Source organism: Sus scrofa, chromosome 6, assembly GCF_054392235.1.
Source record: "Sus scrofa isolate SSC_HxYL_T2T_F1_AM1 chromosome 6, Sscrofa_HxYL_maternal_Yorkshire_Landrace_v2.0, whole genome shotgun sequence".
NCBI classification, from domain to species: domain Eukaryota; kingdom Metazoa; phylum Chordata; class Mammalia; order Artiodactyla; family Suidae; genus Sus; species Sus scrofa.
In genome coordinates, this window is record NC_139388.1 from 150166647 (window position 1) to 150190378 (window position 23732).

The following is a 23732-nucleotide window of genomic DNA, read 5'->3' on the forward strand; positions in this document are numbered from 1 at the left end:
CTCTGCCTTCCCCCATTTTGTTGTTGGTCCTAACCACTGAATTAAAAAATTTGGATTATTTTATTTTTAGTTCAAAAATTTCCATTTGGTTCTTATATTAATTTACTAAAACTTTTTACTTCTTAGATAATACTTGCTATTATTCCATTTGTTTCAAATGTATTCATAAACACTTGAAACATTTTTTTGTCTTTTTTTTTGCCTTTTCTGGGGCCGCTCCTGAAGCATATGGAGGTTCCCAGGCTAGGGGTCTAATTGGAGCTATAGCCGCTGGCCTACACCAGAGCCATGGCAACTCGGGATCCGAGCCGAGTCTGTGACCTACACCACAGCTCACGGCAACACCGGATCCTTAACCCACTGAGCAAGGCCAGGGATTGAACCCACAACCTCATGGTTCCTGGTTGGATTCATTAACCACTGAACCACAACGGAAACTCCCTTGAAACATTTTTTGATGGTGCCTTAAACTGTCAAATAATCTAAAGATCTCTGTCATCTCAGTGTTGGTGTCTATTGATTTTGTTTTTTGTTTGTTTTTATTTTCCTTTAAGTTGAGGTTTTCTTGGTTCTTTGGATATTGAATGATTTTCAGTTGAAATTTAGAAATTTGGGGTATTACGTCAATGAGAACTGGACTTCTTCAAACCTTCCTTTTTAGCAGGCTTTGTTTAACACTATTTGACAGGGGATTTTACTGGTCCATTACTGCCAGGTGGGAGTAGAAGTGGGGTTTACTGGTCCATTACTGCCAGGTGGGAATAAAAGTCCATGTTCTCTACTTGGCTTTCAATTGTATTGAGGGAGAGGATCTCCTCATTACTGTTGTGCAGTGACAGATAGGAAGCTCTGACTTCCATTGATACCTACATGGCTGGGAAGGATGGGAGTGCCTCATTGCCACCACATTACACCATGGATTGGTACTTGGCTTTATTTATTGGGCAGTTCTGTAAGTCCTGGAATCTAGTCTGTCCAACTCTGATTATTCCAATGAGAGAAGAAGAGGACACCTTGTTACTGCCAGATGGGTGTGGAATTCCATGTTGCCTAACTGGTCTCCCCTGACATTTGCAGAAAGGGCAGCACAGTCATTATATTTGGTAGTATTAAAAGTCCTGGCTCCTTACTGAGCCTTCTCTGATAATACACCCACTGGAGGCTGGGAAACTGAGATGCCTTGTTAGAGCCTGGCAAGGATGGAAATATATTTTTATTTATTTATTTATTTTTATTTTTGGCTGAGCCCACAGCTTAAAAAATTCCTGGGTCAGGGACTGAACCTATGCTACAGCAGTGATCCGATCCACAGCAGTGACAACATTGGATCCCACTGACCGGCCAGGGAACTCTGTGGGATGGAAGTTTAGATTCCCCACTTAGCTAGTGGAATTTTTGGAATGGATACAGCTACAGTTTTTTTCTGTGGTTTTTGTCTGGAGTAGAGTAGTTATATTCTAAAATTTGTCTTTCCTGCAAGGTGTTCTTTTCCTAGTCTTTTGGCTAGAGAGAGGAGGTTTGTCTGGAGTATACGCAGCAATAAGAAACCCAGGGAACTCACCATCGTGTCGTTCCTTTGTTTCTGAGCTCTCTTGTTCCTCTACCTCCTTCTATCAAAGATTTCCAAAGAATTATGTTTGTTTTGTATATAATGTCCAGAGTTTTTAGCTGTATTCAGCAGAAAGAGTAGGGAAAGTTGTGTATACTCACTTTTGTGGGTGTAGGATTCCCCTTCATTCTGTTTTTCACTAAGTATTCGTAGGTAGAATAATTATTTCCCAAATATATACACATCGCAATATCTGAAAATTGTGAATTAATTACTTTACATGGCAAGAGAGACCTTCCAGATGTGATCACACTAAGGTATCTTCAAAGGAGGAGATTATCCTGGGTTATCTGAGAGGATCCAAACTAATCACATGGGCACTAAAATTGGAGCTTTTTTTTTTTTTTTTTTTTTTTTTTTTTTTTTTTTGCTGTGGTCAGAGAGATGTAATGTTGCTGTATTTTGAAGATGAAAGGGGGGTTGTTGGTGGCCTCTAGAATCTGATAAAGGCAAGGAAATGAGTTTTCCTTTAGAGCCTTCAGAAAGGAACATAACCCAACTAACTTTTTGGTTTTAGCCTAGTGAGACCTGGGTCAAACCTCTAACCTGTATAACTCTAAGATAATAAATTTGAGTGATTTTTTTAATCCACTAAGTTTTTGGTAACTTGTTATTGCATCAATAAAAAAAATTAACAGTAATATAGTATTCCTATAAAGAAATAATCAGGAGTTCCCGTCGTGGCGCAGGGGTTAACGAATCCGACTAGGAACCATGAGGTTGCGGGTTCAGTCCCTGCCCTTGCTCAGTGGGTTAACGATCCGGCGTTGCCGTGAGCTGTGGTGTAGGTTGCAGACGCGGCTCGGATCCCGCGTTGCTGTGGCTCTGGTGTAGGCCGGTGACTACAGCTCCGACTGGACCCCTAGCCTGGGAACCTCCATATGCCGAGGGAGCGGCCCAAGAAAAAGCAACAACAACGACAACAAAAGACAAAAAGACAAAAAAAAAAAAAAAAAAAAAAAAAGAAATAATCAAATCAAACTTTACCTGAAGACTTATAATAATGTTATTTCAATTCGAAGAAGTATGTATAGAGATACAAATTGTGAATTATCATTGCTTATTCTCTGAAAAACGGCATGTTTTTAGTGGTTAAGACTTCTAAAATGAGATTATATATGTTTATCTCGTATGTCCTTGGTACATAAAAAACTTTCAATATATGTCATTTGAAGCTGTCGAATACTCAAGGAAAACAAATAGTGATTGGCAAAATGTCACTTTTTAAATCTGGAATGTTCAAACTATTTTATTGCATCATGTTTGTATTTTACAGTTAGTGAAGGTAGTTCTATAATGGATATAGAAAATGTAATTCTGGCTAAAATCCGTGATGATGAAGAAGACCACTCAGACACAGTATTGAAATCTGACAAGTTTCAACAGGACTTATTTTTTATGGAACGAGTTATAATGGGAAATATATTTCAGCCAAAACTTGCAGCTTATCGTCAGCTTCCTGTTTTAAAAGGTATTTAATATATTATGCACTAAAACTTCTTTTTAAAAAATCATTGTATTTTTTTGAAATAAAGATTTTTTACTTTAAAAAGGTATTTAAAAATAATCACTTTTAGGCAAGCTCAAATAATTTAAAAAATTAAATGGTGTTATTATTTCTAAATGTAGTCTCCAGACTGAGTTGTCACTTAGCAGAAGACATATTTATATAGTTTTTGGCACTAACTGTATGAATAGCAGTAGAGTCCAGATAACTAAGAATATTGAAAAACTATGTTCTTCTCTCATATTAGGTTGATACCTAAACATTTTCATCATCTATATATAATTTCCATCCCATAATTAAAGATTTATAAGATTTAAATTTACAGAGTGCTATAAATTTTGGCCTTAAAAAACCAAAACTGATGGTAGATCACTTCTTTAATGTATCTAACAAATAAAAATGCCAGAGGAATTTTTTTAAAGAGGTAAGATTTACTATAATAAAATACCTATATTTTAACTGTATAATTTGATATGTTTAAAAATGTATAAGCCTACATAACTATTACTCTAAGATGTAGAATATATCTATCAACCCCCAAATTTCCCTTCCTTTCACTGTTATAGACAGATATTAAGTTGATTTCTCTCACCAAAGATGAATTGTTTTTGTATATCATATAAACTGGGTTCATATAGTCAATATTCTTTTGTGTCTGGTTTCTTTAACTCAACATAATGTTTTTAAGATTCGTCTTTATAGGTTGTTCACTTTTTTCTGAGTAGTATTCCATTTTATGACTGTATCATAATGATTTATATATTCATTTACTTGTCAATGTACACCTAGACAGCTTTGGGCTATTATGAATAAAGCTGCTTTGATCATTTTTGTGCTCATTTTTGTGGATGTGTGTTTTAATTTCCCTTGGGAAATCCATCCATCAAGAGATGGAATTTCTGAATCTTTGGATAGACATATGCATAAGTTTTTTAGAAAATGAAAAATACCTTTCCAAATTATTTGTACCATCTTACAATCCCACAAGAAATATTCAAGAGTTGCTCCACATTCTTGATAATGCCTGATATTGGCAATTTTTTTAAGGTTTTTTTTTTTTTTTTTGTCATTTGTATATCTTCTTTTGGGTAATGTTTGTTCAAGTTATTTGCCCATTTTATTTTATTTTATTTTATTTATTTATTTTTTTGTCTTTGTTGTTGTTGTTGTTGCTATTTCTTGGGCCGCTCCCATGGCATGTGGAGGTTCCCAGGCTAGGGGTCGAATCGGAGCTGTAGCCACCGGCCTACACCAGAGCCACAGCAACGCGGGATGCGAGCTGCGTCTGCAACCTACACCACAGCTCATGGCAACGCCGGATCCTTAACCCACTGAGCAAGGGCAGGGACCGAACCCGCAACCTCATGGTTCCTAGTCGGATTTGTTAACCACTGCACCACAACAGGAACTCCTATTTGCCCATTTTAAAATTGAGATGTCTTTTTAAAAATCAAGTTGTAGGAGTTCATTTTTATATATTCTGGATACAAGCTCTTTTTTAAATGTCTTTTATACTCCTTCCTTCTAGTTCTTCTTTGCCCTTCCCCCATCCTTAAGAAACTACTGGTCTGCTTTATATACCTATTTGCATTTTCTAGAATTTTATATATAAAGGTAATCACACATTATGCACTCTTTTTTATCTGACTTATTTTTACTCAGCAAAGTTATTTTCAGATTTATCTGTGTGATTGCATGTATCAATTTTTCATTCTTTTTTTTTTTATCACTGACTAGTACTGCATTGTGCAAATATCTTATACTGTGCTTATCCTTTCTCCTGTTGATTGATATCTGTTTCTAGGTTGGGCCATTACAAATAAAGTTGGAATGAATATTGGTATACCAGTCTTTGTATGGACATTTGCTTTCATTTTTCTTGGGTCAATACCTAGGAGTAGAATGGGTAGGTCATATGTGAGATATATACTGAACTTTCTTTGCTCATATATGCTTAGAAAGCAGTGTTTTAGCTGAATCTCATAAGATTTTATATGTTATATTTTCAGTTCATTAAAATAAAGTAAAAATTTCTTTTGAGAATTTTTTGACACATGTCATTTATAAATGTGTTAATATGCAAATATTTTGGGATTTTCTAGCAAGATTTCTAATTTAATTATATTATGGTATGAGAGTATATTTTATATGATTTCTTTCTTTTTTTGGTTAAGGTTGCTTTATGGTTCATAATATGTTCCATCTTAAGGAATGTGCTATGGCAATTGAGAAGAACATGTGTATTCTGGTGTCTTTGGATGGTGTGTTCTATAAATGTCAGATCAAGTTGGTTAATAGTGATGTTCAGATCATCTGATTTTCTGCCTACTTGTCCTACCATTTCTTGACAGAGGAGTATTGAAATCTCCAACTACAATTGCATATTTTTTTACTTCTCCTTTCAGAGCTGTTGGTTTTTGTTTATTTATTTGTTTCATGTATTTTGGAGTTTTTAGGTATATACACATTTTGTTTGCTATAACTTCTTGGAGAATTGACTGCTGAGTTTTCTAATTTATACAGGCAGAGATCTGAGGAATATAGGTGGAAATAGGTATTAAAAGTGTAGGATAATGATGGAAAGAATATAAAGTCAGATCATAATATCAAATTTATTAATATGACTCCACTAATGAGAGAGTCTGGATACAACGTTAGAATCCAAGGGGTTAGAATTGGCTTTAAGAGTTTGTTTTGGGGTTGACTGATAATGGATCAAAATATGGCCTTCACAAAGTGGATTTGAAGTGGCAGAACTGCCTTGGTATGCTACATACCAAGAAAAAGGTATCCAAAGATTTATGGATGTTGTAATGTTAGAGTGGGTTTAACATGACGGCCTGCTCACTCACTCCAGGAGGGTCCAGATATCACATATTTCACCGCAGTTGTGAGAAGTAAATTTGTTAAGGGGCGCACCAACATCCTCGAAGGGTTGTTTTCATCTGAGGCCTCTCTTGTTGGCTTGCAGATGGCCACCCTCTAGCTGCCTCTATGTGGTCTGTTTTCTCTGTGTGCATCTCTAGTGTCTCTCAGCATGTCTAAATTTCCTCTTCTTATAAGCATACCAATCATATTGGATTGGGTCTGACACTGATGGCTTAATTTTTAACTTAATTACTTACCTCTTTGAAGCCCTGGTCTCAAAATACCATTACGTGCTAAAGCGTGGAGTTCCCGTTGTGGTGCAGGACAAACAATCCGACTAGTAACCATGAGGTTGCAGGTTCGATCCCTGGCCTTGCTCAGTGGGTTAAGGACCTGGCGTTGTTGTGAGCCGTGGTGTAGGTTGCAGATGCAGCTCGGATCCTGCATTGCTGCTGTTTGGCTGTGACATAGGCCAGCAGCTGTAGCTCTGATTCAACACCTAGCCTGAGAACCTCCATATGCCGTGAGTGTGGCCCTAAAAAAGCAAAAATAAATAAATAAATAAAGCACTCATTCTTAGGGCTTCAATGTATGAGTTTTGGGGAGAAACAATTCAGCCCATAACAGAAAGACTTCTTGTAAATTCTTACTTAATCTGTATAAGTGGAAGAGTTCTAGGTCAAGTGAGCAGAAGTCTAAATTGAAACACCAAAAAACACAGGTACAACCTCTTAACCAATTCCTAGACTTGAGCCAGTTTATAGAATCAGAATTTCTTGAATGAGGGTAGGCTGTGTCCCTTTGAGAAAGTATCACACTAAATTGTTAAGAATGTATACCGTTAATATTTATCCCAGCTTCCCCCATAGGGACCTATAGCCTTTTACCAGGATGACTATGCATTGTGTGAGAAGAAATAATCAGAAATTTCAGGGATTACTAAATAATGGCTCTGCGTTCTGGAAACCCAAAACATCATTGGGGTCCTTTAGTCAGAGTAAGACTTATAAAAGCCAGGTGCTCAATGGAATTTTAGCTCAGGCCTGTCTCACATTGGGTCCACTGAATCATCCTATGGTTATTTCTTCTGTTCCAGAATGTGTACTTGAAATAGAAATATTCAGGAACTGGCAGAATCCTCACATTCGATCCTTGACCGGTGGAATGAGGGTTAATATGGTAGGAAATGTCTAAGTGGAAGCCACTAGAGCCACCTCTACCATAGCAATACCACATTTCTGGAGGGATTTCAGAGATGAGTGCTACCATCAAGGTCTTGAAATATGAAAGAATGTCAAATCCCACTATTCAATTCATCTATTTGGCTTGCATAGAACACACAAGGATCTTGAGAATAATGGTGGATTATTGTAAACTTAAACAAGTGGAGACTCCAGTTGCAGCTTTTGTTTCAGATGGAGTTTCATTGCCTGAGAAAATTAACACATCTCATGATAACTGGTGTGTAGCTATTGATACGATGAATGCTTTTTTTCCCCCTCAGCACCTGTTGGTAAAACCAGCAGAAGCCATTTGCTTTCCACTGGCCAGGTCTTATGGATCTTCACTGTTCTACTCTGGGATATATCCAGTCCTAAGATTTATGCCATAATTTAGTCTGTGGGAGATTTACCTTCAGCAAGACATCTCTCTGGTCTGTTACATTGATGGTATTATGCCTAGTGAACAAGAAGTAGACTTGCTGGTAAGACATTTGCGTGTCAAAAGATGAGAGAAAAGTCTGACAAAATTTTGGGGGTCTTCCACCTCACTGAAATTTCCAAGGGTCCAGTGGCCTGGAATAGATCAAGATATTCCTTCTAAGTTGAAGATAAGTTACTGCAGCCAGTTCCTCTTCAAACAACAACAAAAAAAAGACACAATGCCTTGTGGACCTCTTTGCCTTTTAGACTCAGCATATTCTTCATTTGGATGTGCTACCCCTGTCCATTTACTGAGCGGCCTGAAATGCTGCTATCTTCATGTGGAGCCTAGAACAACAGAATATTCTGCAACAGGGTCAGGCAGCTATTCCCTGTCACTTGGGCCATGATGAGTAGTAGCAGTGCCTGAGGGGTCAGTGATAGAGATGCTTTTTGGAGACCTTGGCAGATTCCTGTAGGTATAGAGCACACGATCTTCTTTTTATTTGATTTAATTTCAGAACCGGAACCTGAAGACCCTGAAGACTTTTTAGAAGGTGAAAAACTTGAAGAGGTAGAAGAAGAGGCTAAGAAAGAAGAGGAAGAAGAAATAGAAATAGGTTCAGAACAATCAACAATACCAGCCAATTTGGAACGCCTTTGGTCGTTTTCTTGTGACTTAACCAAAGGACTTAATGTGAGCAGCCTTACCTGGAATAAAACAAATCCAGTAAGTTATCAAACATTTTAACAATTCTATCTCTAGCATTTAACAGCACTTGTCCGGTACTAAAGAATAATTTTTTCCCACAGATATTAGCCAAGAGATTTACGTTGACATAACCTGTAGTTTTAAAATGCTTCTGAAAACAAGTTCATGTTTTAAAAAGGGGAAAATGCTGGAGTTCTCGTCCTGGCACAGTGGTTAACAAATCCGACTAGGAACCATGAGGTTGTGGGTTCGATCCCTGGCCTTGCTCAGTGGGTTAAGGATCCAGTGTTGCTGTGAGCTGTAGTGTAGGTCGAGGACGCGGCTCGGATCCTGTGTTCCTGTGGCTCTGGCGCAGGCTGGTGGCTACAGCTCCAATTCGACCCCTAGCCTGGAAACCTCCATATGCTGTGGGAGCGGCCCTAAAAAAGGCAAAAAGACAAAATAATAATAATAATAATAATAAATAAATAAAAAGGGAAAAATGCCAACAGTTACAAAATAATATTTTTCTCCCTTAATATTAAAAGGTCACCATTTTTATTTTAGGAGATGTGCTTGGGATGTGGCATTCTCTGAATCTATATCAGATATTCGGAAGTAAACTAGAAGATAATGTATATTGATTTACTTTAACATGTACCAAACTCACGTACCCAAATTTCTATTCTCCTTAATGTAATCATATTTGTAAGTATATACTTAATGCAATGATCCTGAAAGTGTGAAAAATAATTTTGAGATTCCTGAAAATACTGTTGCTGCTAATAGCAGCAATTACTTAAATAGCACTTACTATGTAGCAGGCGCTATTGTAAATGTTATGTTTGTATTAACACAACTCTTGAGTTAGGCACTATTTTCCTCATTATGTTGATGAAAAAACTGAAGCACATAAAGGATAAATAATTTGCCCAATGTTACACAACCCATTAGTGAAACAGATATCTAGCTCTGGAGTTCTTATTCTTAATTCCTGCACTGTCAAAAATCATCTCGAGGCAAATCAGATGAATCATCAGGCTGGGGAACGATATGTTTGCTTGTTAAAAAGAGGTGATCACAGAGTAATGAGACATTTTTTCTTAGGGTTTATAAACTGGTTCTGAAAACATGATTCTTAATTAGTGATTTTGAAAAGGTTTTGTGTCATGGCAGTATCTTTGGAATAAATAGGGGTATTTGTAAAGTAGTCAATACTAATTTGTTTGCTTAAACTGCCTTATATTATACATGTTTAAGACTTAGCCTTACTGGAGTTTAATGCTGGTGCTGTGGTTTATCTGGCGTTGTCACCACTGTGGCTCGGGTCGCTGCTGTGGCACCATCCAATCCTTAGCCTGCGTACTCCAAGATGCCAAAAAGAAAAAAAAGAATTAGCCTTATTATTTTATGGCTATACCTTATAAGGTGCTCTGTGCAAACATGATAGTTGTTATGGCTATTAAAAACCTATTATCATTTTTGTTGAAAGCTACGTAACACATGACTTAAATTATTTTTGAATAAAATAAAACACTTTTAGTGCAGATTTGCCTTTATAAAGCTAAATTTGGGAACATCGTATAGATAAGTGAAATTTAAATCAATAATAACCATACAATAAAGGCAAATGAGTCAGAAACTGAATATACTAGTATTTGAAAAATGAATATATTGCTATTGAGAATAAATTAATTTTGGATGAAGCTAAAAACGACATGACAGATGGCATCTATCATGTTTATTAGTTCATTCTACAAATATTTATTGAATAGTCACTCTGTGCCAGGAACTCTGTTAAAGCATAGAGGTACAATAGTAATTTACTCACACATAGGCCTGACCATATAATAATTTCCTATGTGCTTTAATAAAGAAAATAGATAATGCTATAAGAACATGTAAGAGAGGCTTGTGAACGCTTCTTAAAGTGACACCTGTGTTGAGCCTAGAAGAAACGAATGAAAGTTTGTCGCTGTCAAGGGAAAAAGGGTAGTGGGTGAAGAGTATTTTAAGGCAGAGGGAACTGCGGAGAAATGGTGTTGGCTTAAAGATAGGGTGGTGGCAGGACTGTATTTGTAATCTTCGTAATTACAAAGGGGAGGCTGTGTTCGGTTGATCGTTAAACTTTTGTCCATATGTACTTAGGAGGTTGACCTGGGACAAGATAGGAGTTACGGGTGCCAACCCTCTACGCAGTTCAAAATACAAGCATAATTTTTGATACCCCCCAAACTTAACTATTAATAGCCTACTGTTCACCAGAAGCCTTACCAATAACAAGTGGTCAATTAACACATATTTTGTGTGTTATATGTCTTATATGCTATTCTTGAAGTAAGCTAGAGAAGCGAACATGTTATTAAGAAGATCATAAGGAAGAGAAAATACATTTATAGTACTGTACTGTATTTATCAATAGTATTTAGTGTCATCTGCTTAACAGATGAATTGTCAGTTCCTTCACTGATATTGTCTTACGTGATACAAAACACTGAGGATGTTACAAGTATTATTACCATGAGACATCAAAAATGAAAGGATAGTGTGAAAAATAAATTCATATTTATTTACAGGTGTAATCATTTATGTTTTGATAATGAAGCAGCAGCAGTATGATTGCTTTATGGTAGCCTAGTGAAATTAATATGATTGCTTCAGGATAGCCTAGACTATACACTAATCCATGAATCATTACAAAATTTTTATGACATATAGTATTACAGTCATATTCATAATATAGTATTGGAAACATTGTTACTTAAAAAAGCTACTTACCTGTGATAACAGGCTGATGTACAGTTTCTCTAATTATGAGGGAGAGGCACACTGTACAGCAATACAGTTCTTTGAAAGCAAAGTTATAAAACAATGAGAGAAAAACAAGATGCAGAATGTTGCCTTCAGGATGGATTAGCAATGGGATCTTGCTGTGTAGCACTGGGAACTCTGTCTAGTCAATTACGATGAAACATGTAATGTGAGAAAAAAGAATGTATACATGTATGTATACCTGGGTCACCATGCTGTGCAGTAGAAAAAAAATATATATATATAAAGAAATAAAAAAAAGAAAAACAAACATCAAATTTTAGTAATGAAAAATAAATAAATAAATAAATAAAAGTAAAAAAATAAATCAGTTTCAATTTCAAAAAAGAAAAACTAACACATTATTAATTTCATATTAAATATCACTTATCTTATGCCTATGTAAGGATAAACTGCTACCTACATACATTTTATGCTTTCATGACAAATCTTTTTCTTAATTTTTTAGATATTTTCAGGTTATGCAGTTTGTGAATTTTTCCAGCAGTTTCAAATCTCTAAAAAAATTAATGTATTTATTGAAAAAAATCTGCATATAAGCGGACCTGCAGATTCAAATCCATGTTGTTCACACGTCAACTTTATAAGCGTTTCTGGAAATCAATGGCTTAAATAATAGAAATTTATTTCTTACCGTTCTGGAGCCTGGAAGGTCCAGGATAAAGGTTCCAGCTGACTTGGTTCCTGGGTTTGGTTCCAGGCTCTCTTGCTGACTTGCTGTTTCTTTGAATGGGGGAGAGAAAGAGCTCTTGTGTCTTTTCCCCTTTTTGTAAGGAACTAAATTTCATCAGGTTAGGACCCACCCTTCATGACCTCATTTAACCTTTATTGCCTCCTATGCCTATTTTCAAATATATTCACATGTTATTAGGGGTTAGGACTTCGGCATATGACTCTTTGGGAAGGAGACACAACTCAGTCCTTGGGACCCACCTCTAAATTTAAATGTCTTTTATTTTATATTTGAAATGATTAAGTCACTATTAAAATCCTGTAAGAGGAGTTCCCGTCGTGGCGCAGTGGTTAACGAATCCGACTAAGAACCATGAGCTTGCGGGTTCAATCCCTGCCCTTGCTCAGTGGGTTAAGGATCCAGCGTTGCCATGAGCTGTGGTGTAGGTTGCAGATGCGGCTTGGATAACACGTTGCTGTGGCTCTGGTGTAGGCTGGTGGCTACAGCTCCGATTTGACCCCTAGCCTGGGAACGTCCATATGCCATGGGAGCGGCCCAAGAAATGGCAAAAAAGACAAAAAAAAAAAAAAAAAAAACCCTGTAAGACATCATAATGTAATAATAATTTTTGAAGATTATCTCACTATGTAAAAGAGTTTGTGAACAATTGGGGTTTTTTGAGTACTTATTTTTCAGTCTGAAAATGCAATTATTATTACGATTTTTCATAGGAAGATGGAAATATAGAGTAAAAATAGATGGTATACTGGTATTTTTTGACCTCAATTGGAATGTCATCACTGTTTTTAACATAGTTCACTAATATGCATCTTTATATATTTGCTGATATTTTTACGTTGTCCTCTCTTATTTTGAATTTTTCTGGTTTTCAGGATCTTTTGGCTGTTGGCTATGGTAACTTTGGATTTAAGGAGCAAAAAAGAGGATTGGCTTGCTGCTGGTCAATAAAGAATCCCATGGTAACTCAAACAGGATTAAGACCTGCTTTTATCTCATTAAATGCTGTCATAATTCTTGTGAAGTAGATAGTCATATCTGATAATTAAAGTCAAGAAAATTTGATCAAGCAAGACTTTATTTTCTTCGGTTTAAATCTGTAACAATTAAACAATTAAAATTTGTTGTTATACTTTATAGGATAAATCCATTTAATAACTATTTATTGAACATTTACTATGTTCTTTTATGGAGTTCCCATTGTGGCGCAGTGGAAAGAAATCCGACTAGTATCCATGAGGATATGGGTTCGATCCCTGGCCTTGCTCAGCAGGTCAGGGATCCAGCGTTGTGTGAGCTGTGGCATAGGTCGCAGACATGGCTCTGATCCCAAGTTGCCATGGCTGTGGTGTAGGCTGGCAGCTGCAGCTCCGATTAGACCTGCAGCCTGGGAACTTCCATAAGCTGCAGGCGCGGCCCTAAAACACAAAAACAACAAAACAAAACAAACAAACAAAAATTTACTATGTTCTGCTAGATCTGATGATGCAGGACTAAACCATAATTGTTTATTCCTACCTGTTATGAAGAAGAATATATTTGTAAATTCTTTATAAATATATAAGCGTAAATTCTTTTTTTTTTTTTTTTTTTTTTTGTCTTTTCAAGGGCTGTACCTGTAGCATATGGAGGTTCCCAGGCTAGGGAACTGAAATGTAAAGTGGAAAACTTAGAACAAAATTGGAGCTGTAGACGCTGGCCTACGCCAAAGCCACAGCAACGCCAGATCCGAGCCGCGTCTGCAACCTACACCACAGCTCATGGCAATGCCGGATCCTTAACCCACTGAGCAAGGCCAGGGATGGAACCCACAACATCATGGTTCCTAGTCGGATTTGTTAACCACTGCACCACGACAGGAACTCCTAAGTGCAAATTCTTTAAAAATTATTTCATTTAATCCTGGGTTGCTTCTGGGTATCTGAATAGCTTCTTATCATTTATAATATAGATTGTTGCCATCCTCCATCCTTAGTCAATCTGTTACTTTAAAGTTTTACCTTTGGTTTTATTTCGCAACTGAAATGTAAAGTGGAAAACTTAGAACAAAATCGGAAAAGCATACAAGAATGATTACAATTTTTATAAATAACCCCAAGTCTGTTAGGAAGCTGGGTTTATGTAGCCTAAAAGAAAGAAAGAAGCAATTTTAGACATGTGGAAGGATGGACATAGGAGCTCTCATCATCAGATTATCTTCTTCTACATGTGGGTTGTTAGAAACAAGAACGGATTTAGACTAGATAGTAAAACAAAACAGTAAAACTCTCTACAGAAAAGACTAACTTCAGGAGTTTTAAAGCATCTTCTATCCTTGTTTAGAAATGATTAGATAATACAGGCATCTGAAACAGACACTAGAAAATGGGAATTATGTGGGATAATTTATTTGGTGTCCATTATTTATATCTTTAAGAAGGGAGACCTGTGATAATCATACAAATCTTGTTGAAATGGTAGTTACTGTAGAAACCTATGTTGTATTTCTCGAAGTTATTGAGCTCTGAGGATTTACCAAATAAAAGAAATAGCCAGTTGAAGCTTTATTCTCATCTACACTGGAATTTAGGAAAAGAGAAGTAACTCAATGTAGATTCTCTTCTCACATCCCACTGCCACTAGCCGAGTCTTCAGCCACCATTTTACCCTACCTACCTGTGGTCTATAAAACCAAGTTTAAAATGTAGTAAGTTTTTTTTTTTTTTTTTAATTTAGTGGCCGGAACGTACTTATCAGAGTCCATGTGGAGTTACTTCTGTGGATTTTTCAATTGGATCACCTAACCTTTTAGCAGTTGGCTATCACAATGGCACTATTGCAATTTATAATGTACAGAGCAACAGTGATGTTCCAGTTCTGGATAGTAGGTGAGAATCCAAGAATTAGATAAACATTTAATATGTGCTTTTTTAGGGTGAAAAAAAATTAATGTTATTTGAGTGAATGTTTATATTGTTATTGAGAGTGATACCATTATTTTTCAAACAATAATTCCTCATATTGTCTCTCCATCTGGAATGCTTTGCCCTGATATTTCCTTATCATCTTCTCTACCCAGCCACCAACAAAATTCCTTTGGCTTGACAGTTTATACTCATTCTTTAAATTTTTTAAAGAAGTTTTTCCAGCTTTATTGCTGTATAATTAACAAATCAGTATGTCACATAATGTCACACATATTACAGGTTTATAGTAAGTGTTTAATTAAGAATGAATGAATGAGTCATATTGAGAAAATTAAAAAGTTAAAGGTGAAAGATATTGAAGATATCTTAGGTTTTTATGATAAACCGGATACCAATGGAGCAAAAATGAGGTGGTATATTTACATTAGTGTTTGAATAAACTTAACATGAACTGGAAATAAAGCAGGTGTTCCTTCACTTAGTTTTTAAATTATCTGCACAGATTTGAAAGCAGGAGCCTTGGCGCTTGTTTCCTGGAAGAGGGTCCATAACTTTTACTGAATAATCAAAGATATTTAGATTCAAAAAATTCAGAGCTTTGGAAGGTTTGCATAAAAAAATCAAGGGAGTCAGTAATAGGAGCAAAGCAGCCCACTAATGTGATAGAAAAATAGTAGTCTGAGAATTGATTTTCATTCTTCAGAAAAATTTTAAATCTCAGCCTTAGAGGGAATCAAGCCAGTGGGCAGTGCTGAAATATAGGAAGAAGGGTGAGATAACTATTTACTTAAATGAGACAAACTTCATCACTGAAGCCATGAAATGTATCCTTATAAAGATAGAGATACTTCTATTCAATGTGTCTAAAATAAACCAAATTTACACACAACTAGGAAAAAATTAATCAATAGAGTAACAGAAGTAAATTCTGAAAAGAAATATTTGCTTTTGTATTTCTGTAATGATAGCTAATATAACTAAAGGCAGTAAAATTTTCCTTTTGTAAGAAATGAGAAAAATGTCAGTGAATATTAGCAAAGTGATTTTTTTCCTGTTTTTCAAAATATTTGAAATAAAAGTCCAGTTTTGAACAATAAAAGCATCATTCTATAAGTAGGCCATGATACTCTAGGGAACTGTCCTTATACTCTAAGTCTTTAAAAAAATTATTGTAATAATTTTATACTTAGTGTTTTTCCCTGTTTTAGTGAGTCACCTCAAAAACATTTGGGGCCTGTATGGCAACTACAGTGGATAGAACAAGATCGAGGGACCACAGGTGATGACAAAAGAGAAATACTAGTTTCTATATCAGCAGATGGAAGAATCTCCAAATGGATTATAAGGAAAGGACTGGACTGTCATGGTAAAATAAATCCCCCCACCTCACACACACACACACACACCCCCCCCCACACACACACCCACACACACATCCAATTATCTTTCTCTTGTTCTGTGCTGAATTAAAAATTCCTAGTGAACCACATGTAAGAGGTGCCAAACTAAGGTTTGGCTAAATAAGAAAAAAACTAAGCTTGATCACTGTTTTTCTGAACATCTGGCTCTAGTATGTGCTAATTTTAACCTAATGACCTGCAGAAGGTAGCAGAAATCATATTATTTGTAGAAGGGACATATTACATCTACAATACTTTTTCATGTGGTAAATAAGTTATGTATTTTTTCTTTAAATACAGATTTGATGCGTTTGAGGCGAACTACTGCTGGAAGCAGCAAAAAGGGAGGGGAAAAGGAAAAGAAAGGGGAAGCTTTGATATCTCGACAGGCTCCTGGAATGTGTTTTGCTTTTCACCCCAAGGTAAATTATTTCAATCCATTATTTACTATTGCATATATAAACTTCTGATAATTGAGGTGCATTAAGATATAAAGCAAGACCAAAGGTCAACATGTTAATAAATATTGTCTCTTGTAAGTAAAAATAATAATAATAATAATAATAAACATAGGTATCAAATTAAGGAAGAATGGCACATTCCAGTTGGCTGCCATTTATCTGCTTTCTAAAGGCAAGGTTGATATTTCTGAGCAACTGTGTTAGGATCATCTTTACAACTGCACATTTAACTTGAATGTGCCTCCTTGTCCTTTTTGGTTACTCTGCGGCTCTATCATGCTGTTAGAAACCAAGTCTACAATATCAATATAGACCTCCATATCGCAATGCGAGTGGTAAGTCATGATTTTGGGGATCAGTAAAACTACTTAAGATCACTCTCATCAAGACCAAAACCAAAGCAGGACACTGCTAGTAAAGTTCTACTTTTCCAGTTCTTTTTATTTGGAAGTTCTTTGGAATCAGAAAATTCAGCCACTATGACAGACTTCCATTTTCTATTATATGTAATGCGATCATTTCTTTAGTGATACCGTCATCCACCTACTTATACAAACTGCAACTTGAGCTCTTACTCTATTCTGCCCTATCACTAAAATGATATTTAAGTTTTACTGTCCTACTCCTTGTAGTCCAAGCCTACTACTGTTCAAGGTCGTTCAGGCCTTTGTGATGTTTCACTTCTACCACTGTAGTCATATTCTAACCACCTTCGTTTTCAAATTCCTGAAATCTGCTTTTCTTTTGTCTTTTTTGTCTTTGTTGTTGTTGTTGTTGTTGCTCTTTCTTGGGCCGCTCCCGCGGCATATGGAGGTTCCCAGGCTAGGGGTCGAATCGGAGCTGTAGCCACCGGCCTACGCCAGAGCCACAGCAACGCGGGATCCGAGCTGCGTCTGCAACCTACACCACAGCTCACGGCAACGCCGGATCATTAACCCACTGAGCAAGGGCAGGGACCGAACCCGCAACCTCATGGTTCCTAGTCGGATTCGTTAACCACTGCGCCACGACGGGAACTCCTGAAATCTGCTTTCAACTTGGCTCCAGAACATTGGCTCTCAGTGTGGTCAGGGAGGGGAGTAGTTTCCCATCAGGGCCATTTCACAGTATCTTGAGATATTTTGGCTGTTGCAGCCGTGGAAGGAGGGGAGGAGGGAGGAGTGCTATTGGCATCTGGAGGGCAGAGGTCAGGGAATGCTGCTAAACATCCATTGACAACGTACAAGAAACCAATGCCCTCCCTTCTTCCAAATGAAGAATTAGGTGGCCCAATATATCCATAGAGCTCCTTTGATTTCTTCTTTGATTGAAAGGTTGTTTAAAACGATGTTATTTAGTTTCCAAATGTTTGGGCCTTTCCAAGGATCTTTCTGTTGCTTTCTAATTCAATCCCATCATGATCAGAGGACCACCTTTTTACACATTGAATCCTTTTGAATTTATTGAGATTTGTTTTAAAAGCCCAGAATGTGATCTTTACTTGTAAATATTCCCTGTGCACTTGAGAAAAGTGTATATTCTGCTACTGTTGGGTGGAATGTTCTGTGAATGTCAGCTGGTGGATGGTGTTGGTAGCAAGTTTACTTATCCTTGCTGATTTTCTGCCTGTTTCTTCCATCAGTCATTGAGAGAAAGGTATTTAAGTCTCTGACCATAATCGTTAATTTTTCTTTCCTTCCTTCTAATTCTGTGAGTTTTTGGTTTGCCTTGAAACTTCGAGTACATAAATATTTAGGATTGTCATGTTCTCTTGATTAATCAACTCCCTTATCAATATAAAATGACCTTATTTATAACTGGTAGCATGATTTACTCTGAAATCTACTTAGTCTGATATTAACGTAGCCACTCTAGCTTTCTTTTAACTAGTTTTAGTATGGTTTATCATTTCCGATCTTTTCATATTTAACCTATTTGTGTCTTTATATTTAGTATGTTTCTTATAGGAGGCATATAGCTGTGTGTCAAAGAGAACTTTTATATACTGCTGAAGGTAAACTGATAATACTACTTTACGAAAAAAATTTATACTTTATGATCTAGCAGTTGCATTCTTAAGTACTGGTGTATGCTAGAGCAGTGAGTCTCAAATTTCAGTGTACTTACAAATTACTTGGAAATCTTGTTAAATGCATATTCTGATTCAGTGGGTTTGGGGCAGGGTTTGAGATTCTGTAGCTCTAAAACACTCCTAGGCAATGATGAATTTATATAGCCAGGGCATAGAATATTGACTTTCAGACTTTTTGACGATAATTTCGCTATAGAAAATACATTTCAAATCCTCATTTGATACATACATTTAAAGATGTCCAAGACTCCATCTAGTTCAATTTCTCATTCTTAGCAAGAATCATTTCTTCAGCATTATATCCATAAATAGTTATTTGTTAAGTCATCTGTTTTCTCTTTGATTAATTCTAATGAAAGAATACTTGCCACTTCCCTGGACTGTTAATTCCATTGTCAGGTAACCCTAAATGTTAGAAAGTTTCTTCCTCATTTTAAGCCAGTGTTTGTTCAGGTAATTTCTAGATAGGATGCTAAGTTGTCACTCTAATCTAGCAAAGAAAAAAAATCTGTATTTTCTTTGCACAATTGTCCTTCAGGTAGTTTAATTATTGTAAAATCTTAATAGAATGAAAAGACAACAGCCAGCTGTCTTCAAGACAATATTTCTAGTTTTGGTCCTTGAATTGATTTTAAGAGATCTTGAATCATCTAATCTTCTTTTTAGCATATTACTAATATATCACAAGTTAATGCATTTTGATTTTTTGTGTTTCGTAGGACACAAATATCTATTTGGCTGGCACCGAAGAAGGTCATATTCACAAATGTTCTTGTTCATATAATGAGCAGTATCTAGATACTTACAGAGGACATAAGGTTAGTTTAGTTATAAAAAGTATGGAACATTTTCTCTTGCAATATTTCTGCAAAAAAGTATCATTAGACAGTATTTTTTATGCAATAATTTACAACTTCAGAGTTAAAAAGACAACTTGAATTACATGCTTTCTTATATAAAAAATACCAATAATATGTGGGGCATTTAATGTGGCTTGTAGATACCCTTGATTTCGTCTTGTAAGTTATGGAAGTCACAACTTTTATTATTTCTAAATGACTTTGCTTATGTTAACATGCTGAATCCCAAAGTAAAATTGTCTCTGGCATATACCTATTCTCTCCTTTTAAAATAATTGTTCCAACTATGTTTCCTTTGTTTTCTCCTTTTTTTCTTTTTATTTTTCTTAATACTCCTTATACTTTTTTAAAGTAGTATAATATTTATTAATATTTAGTGAGTATGGTATCAACTACATTTTGTGTTTCTGTATTCATAATTTAGGGAATAAATTCAGTTTATGACCTTAAAATATCACCCACATAATAATGCATGATGTATAAATGTTTTAGAAAACTGAGACTTTCAATTTGTTGGTCAAACAAAGCATAAGATGTTAAATACAACTTACCTATGTATTATAATTTATTTTTCTAATTCCAGGGCCCAGTGTATAAAATAGCATGGAATCCATTTTGTCATGATGTATTCTTAAGCTGTTCTGCAGATTGGGGTGTTATTGTATGGCAACATGAAAATCTCAAACCATTTTTGAGTTTTTATCCAACTACTCATGTTGTTTATGATATTTCCTGGTCTCCGAAATCACCCTATATATTTGCAGCTGCAAATGAGACCAGAGTGGAGATTTGGGACCTTCACATCAGCACGTAAGTGTTACTGTTTTTCTTGGAGATATTTCTAGTAGAAGCAGTTCAGTCTAATGGTACAAGGTAGTTTCAACACTGGTTAGAGAGGACTGTAATTACTTTAAAACAAGTAATAGTTTACACTGTGAGAGTCCTTTATGAATAAAGATATATACCAGGATAATGTATTAATGTTAATAGTCACTTATACCATACATAGTTTTAAAAATATTAAAATGAAAACAGGTTAATTCTTGCATCTCCTCAAACATTTATAAGCTGATAGAGGATATAATAAATATCTTGAGTTCTTTTTCTTTGCCTGGTTTATGCGAGAATGCAAAGAGGCAGCTAATTGTTCTTTTTTTTTTTTTCTTTTTCAAATTATTTTCCTATATAGACCATCACAGTTGGGTAGAATTGGGTGCTATACAGCAGGAACCCGCTGGCCAATCATTCCATCAGCTTATTGTTCTTAACTAAAGACTTTTGATAATAAGATAAAGGGAACAAATTAATATTTTGTTATTAATAATATTCTCATCCTTCATATTAAAGCATATTTGAAGGCGCATGCATTTAATTAAAATTTTTGATTTTAAGTATTACATGAAAGTTATTAGGGTGTCGTCTAGACTATATTTCTTTCTTAATATGAAAGTTTATGCAATACTGGAATAAAGTATTTAATGATTCTACTCCTTTAATATTTCAGCATCTCAATGTTGGAAAATATTGTAGATTTCTAGGCAAGTTCTTAGCAGAAGAAGTTTGGAAATACTTTCTTGTTTAAAATAAATGATGTAGGAATTCCCGTCGTGGCTCAGCAGAAATGAATCTGACTAGTATTCCTGAAGATGCAGGTTCAAGGTTAGGGTTAGAGTTAGGGTTAGGGTAAGGGTTAAGGACCTGGCATTGCTGTGAGCTGTGGTATAGGTCATAAACACGGCTCAAATCCTGCATTGCTGTGGCTGAGGTGTAGGCCAGCAGCTACAGCTCCCATTCAACCTCTAGCCTGGGAACCTCCATAGGCCACGAGTGCAGCCCTAAAAAGATTTAAAAAAAAAAAAAAATGTAAAATTCGGAATTCCCTGGCTCAGTGGTTAATGAACCCGACTAGGAACCATGAGGTTGCGGGTTCGGTCCCTGGCCTTGTTCAGTGGGTTAAGGATCTGGCGTTGCCATGAGCTGTGGTGTAGGTCAAAGACGCAGCTCAGATCTGGTGTTGCTGTGGCTCTGGTGTAGGCCGGTGGCTACAGCTCCGATTAGACCTCTAGCCTGGGACCCTCCATGTACTGCGGTGTGGCCCTAGAAAAGGCAAAAAGACACACACGCACACACACACACACACAAAACCACATAAAAATAAATAAATAAAAGATATAAAATTCAACAGGTTTATTCGTAATGACAAAATTTTTTCCTAGAGGTTAATAATTTAGTAACTTCCAAAATTTTGTCATGGCTTGTTCTATAAAACAGATTGAACCAAAAATCAAGGATTACAACACAAAGCGATTTATTTTTGAGTATGAGATGACTAGTTTGTAAAGTGGCTACCTAAATGATCCCACCTCTGACTTTATTTTTTTTAGTAAAACTGTAGTTCTCAGGGCAACATTTCTTCAGAAGTATGCAAGTGACTGCTTCTTTTGTTTCATAAGGGTGTCAGTGCATTGCTTTAGATGACTAAGAGTAGGAGAGGTTTTTGTTCGGAGGATTCATTTATGTTCCAAGAGTTCATTTGGATTGAAACATCCTTCTGAGGAAGGCATTTATTATTTAAGGGCTTAGGAATCTTCAGAGAAGCAGAAACCAATAAAGAGAGAGATAAAGTGACAGAGAGAAAAGAGGGGGGAGGGTGTATAAAAACATTGGCTCACATGACTGTGGGGCCTGGCAAGTACCATGTCTGCACTTGGGGCTGGCAAGCTAGAATTTCCATCAGAGAAATTCATGTTGCTGTCTTGAGTCCAAAGGCCATCTAGAGGCAGAATTTTATTCTATTTCAGGGACCTCAATCTTTTCTTTTAAGGCATTCAACAAATTGCATGAGGCCAACTCCCTTTATGGAGGGCAATCTGCTTTATTCAAATTGTACTGATTTAAATTAATCATATCTGAAAAAAAAAAAACCTTCTTAGCAATGTGTAGTCTGCTGTTTAGCCAAACCGGGTACCATAGCCTAGCCCAGTTAATGTATAAATTAATCATCACAAGCTGTGTATGAGTTCACAGCTTAATTGTGATTTGCTTTATTTTATCTAGTTGAAATTAGTTTATTGACAAATAATGAGAGTTCTGATTGAATAAAGAGTGAGAAGTAGTTATTTTGCTTTTGGAAACACTTAAAGAAGCTTTTGGTTTTTGTCACATGAAATAAAATATCTCAGGCTTTTCTTAGTCTGTATCAAAAAAGAACATATTAACAACAACTAAAGTTACAAATAAAATACTTCATTACAGTTTGGACCCTCTGATTGTGAATGTTGCTAACCCCGGAATCAAGTTCACAACTGTTCTCTTCGCCAAACAAACAGATTGCCTTCTGGTGGGAGATAGCGATGGACAAGTTGCTGTATATGAGTTAAGAAATATGCCCACTACTTTGGATTCTAACCGGGTGAGACTCCAAAGTCAAAGTTTTATGTCATTTCATGATTTTTATTCCATTGTAATTTTGTGTCATGCAAGAGATTTACATTCTTAAGTACCTTGAGTGTGGTGCAATGGAAAGAATGTAAGTCCTGAGAGTGCTACCTACCAGCCATGGCACCTTCTAGGCGTATTTTCTTTGAGCCTTAACGTTCTTTATCTGCAAAATAAGAACATTGTTTAGTGTTATTGAGCAGAATAATTGTAAACCTTAATATGAAATAACTTCAAAGTATTCCTAGTGTGGCTTGGGACTATTTACTGCCAATATTCAAAGACTTTTACAACAAATAATATTTTAGATATTACCCAATATTCCTGAAATTGGCATTTGTTTCTGAGGGCTTAGTATTATCTTCTATCTTTACTTTTATCTTCAAATACCAAAACTTTGACAAGCAAATAAGTATCACTCTTTGCCCATTATTTTAAAATGTATTTATTTGTTTGTTTTTAAAAAAATTAAAGTATAGTTGATTTACAATGTTATATTAGTTTCATAAGTACGACATAGTGATTCATTATTTTTATAGGTCATATTTAATTTAAAGTTACTATAAAATATCAGGTATATTTCCTGTGCTATACATTATATCCTTATATCATTTATTTTATACCTAGTCATTTATACCTCTTAATCCCCTTCCTTTAACTTGCTTCTCTCCCCTTCCCTCTCCCTACTGTATCTATGAGTCTGTTTCTATTTTGTTACATTCATTCATTTGTTTTTTTATTTTTTAGATTCCACT

At 35.8% G+C, this 23732-nt stretch overlaps 1 protein-coding gene across 1 annotated transcript in view; it reads left to right on the forward strand.

Annotated features, from left to right (window-relative positions):
- The window catches only part of DNAI4 (dynein axonemal intermediate chain 4), a 75675-nt gene that overhangs the window by 43304 nt on the left and 8639 nt on the right, over positions 1-23732 (forward strand). Inside the window, exons 8-16 of the mRNA XM_021096495.2 lie at positions 2886-3080; positions 8149-8357; positions 12717-12803; positions 14557-14708; positions 15956-16113; positions 16448-16569; positions 19399-19497; positions 20123-20349; positions 22795-22951. Of these exons, the coding sequence (XP_020952154.2) occupies positions 2886-3080; positions 8149-8357; positions 12717-12803; positions 14557-14708; positions 15956-16113; positions 16448-16569; positions 19399-19497; positions 20123-20349; positions 22795-22951 (1406 nt within the window). The remainder of the gene's footprint in view (positions 1-2885; positions 3081-8148; positions 8358-12716; positions 12804-14556; positions 14709-15955; positions 16114-16447; positions 16570-19398; positions 19498-20122; positions 20350-22794; positions 22952-23732) is intronic.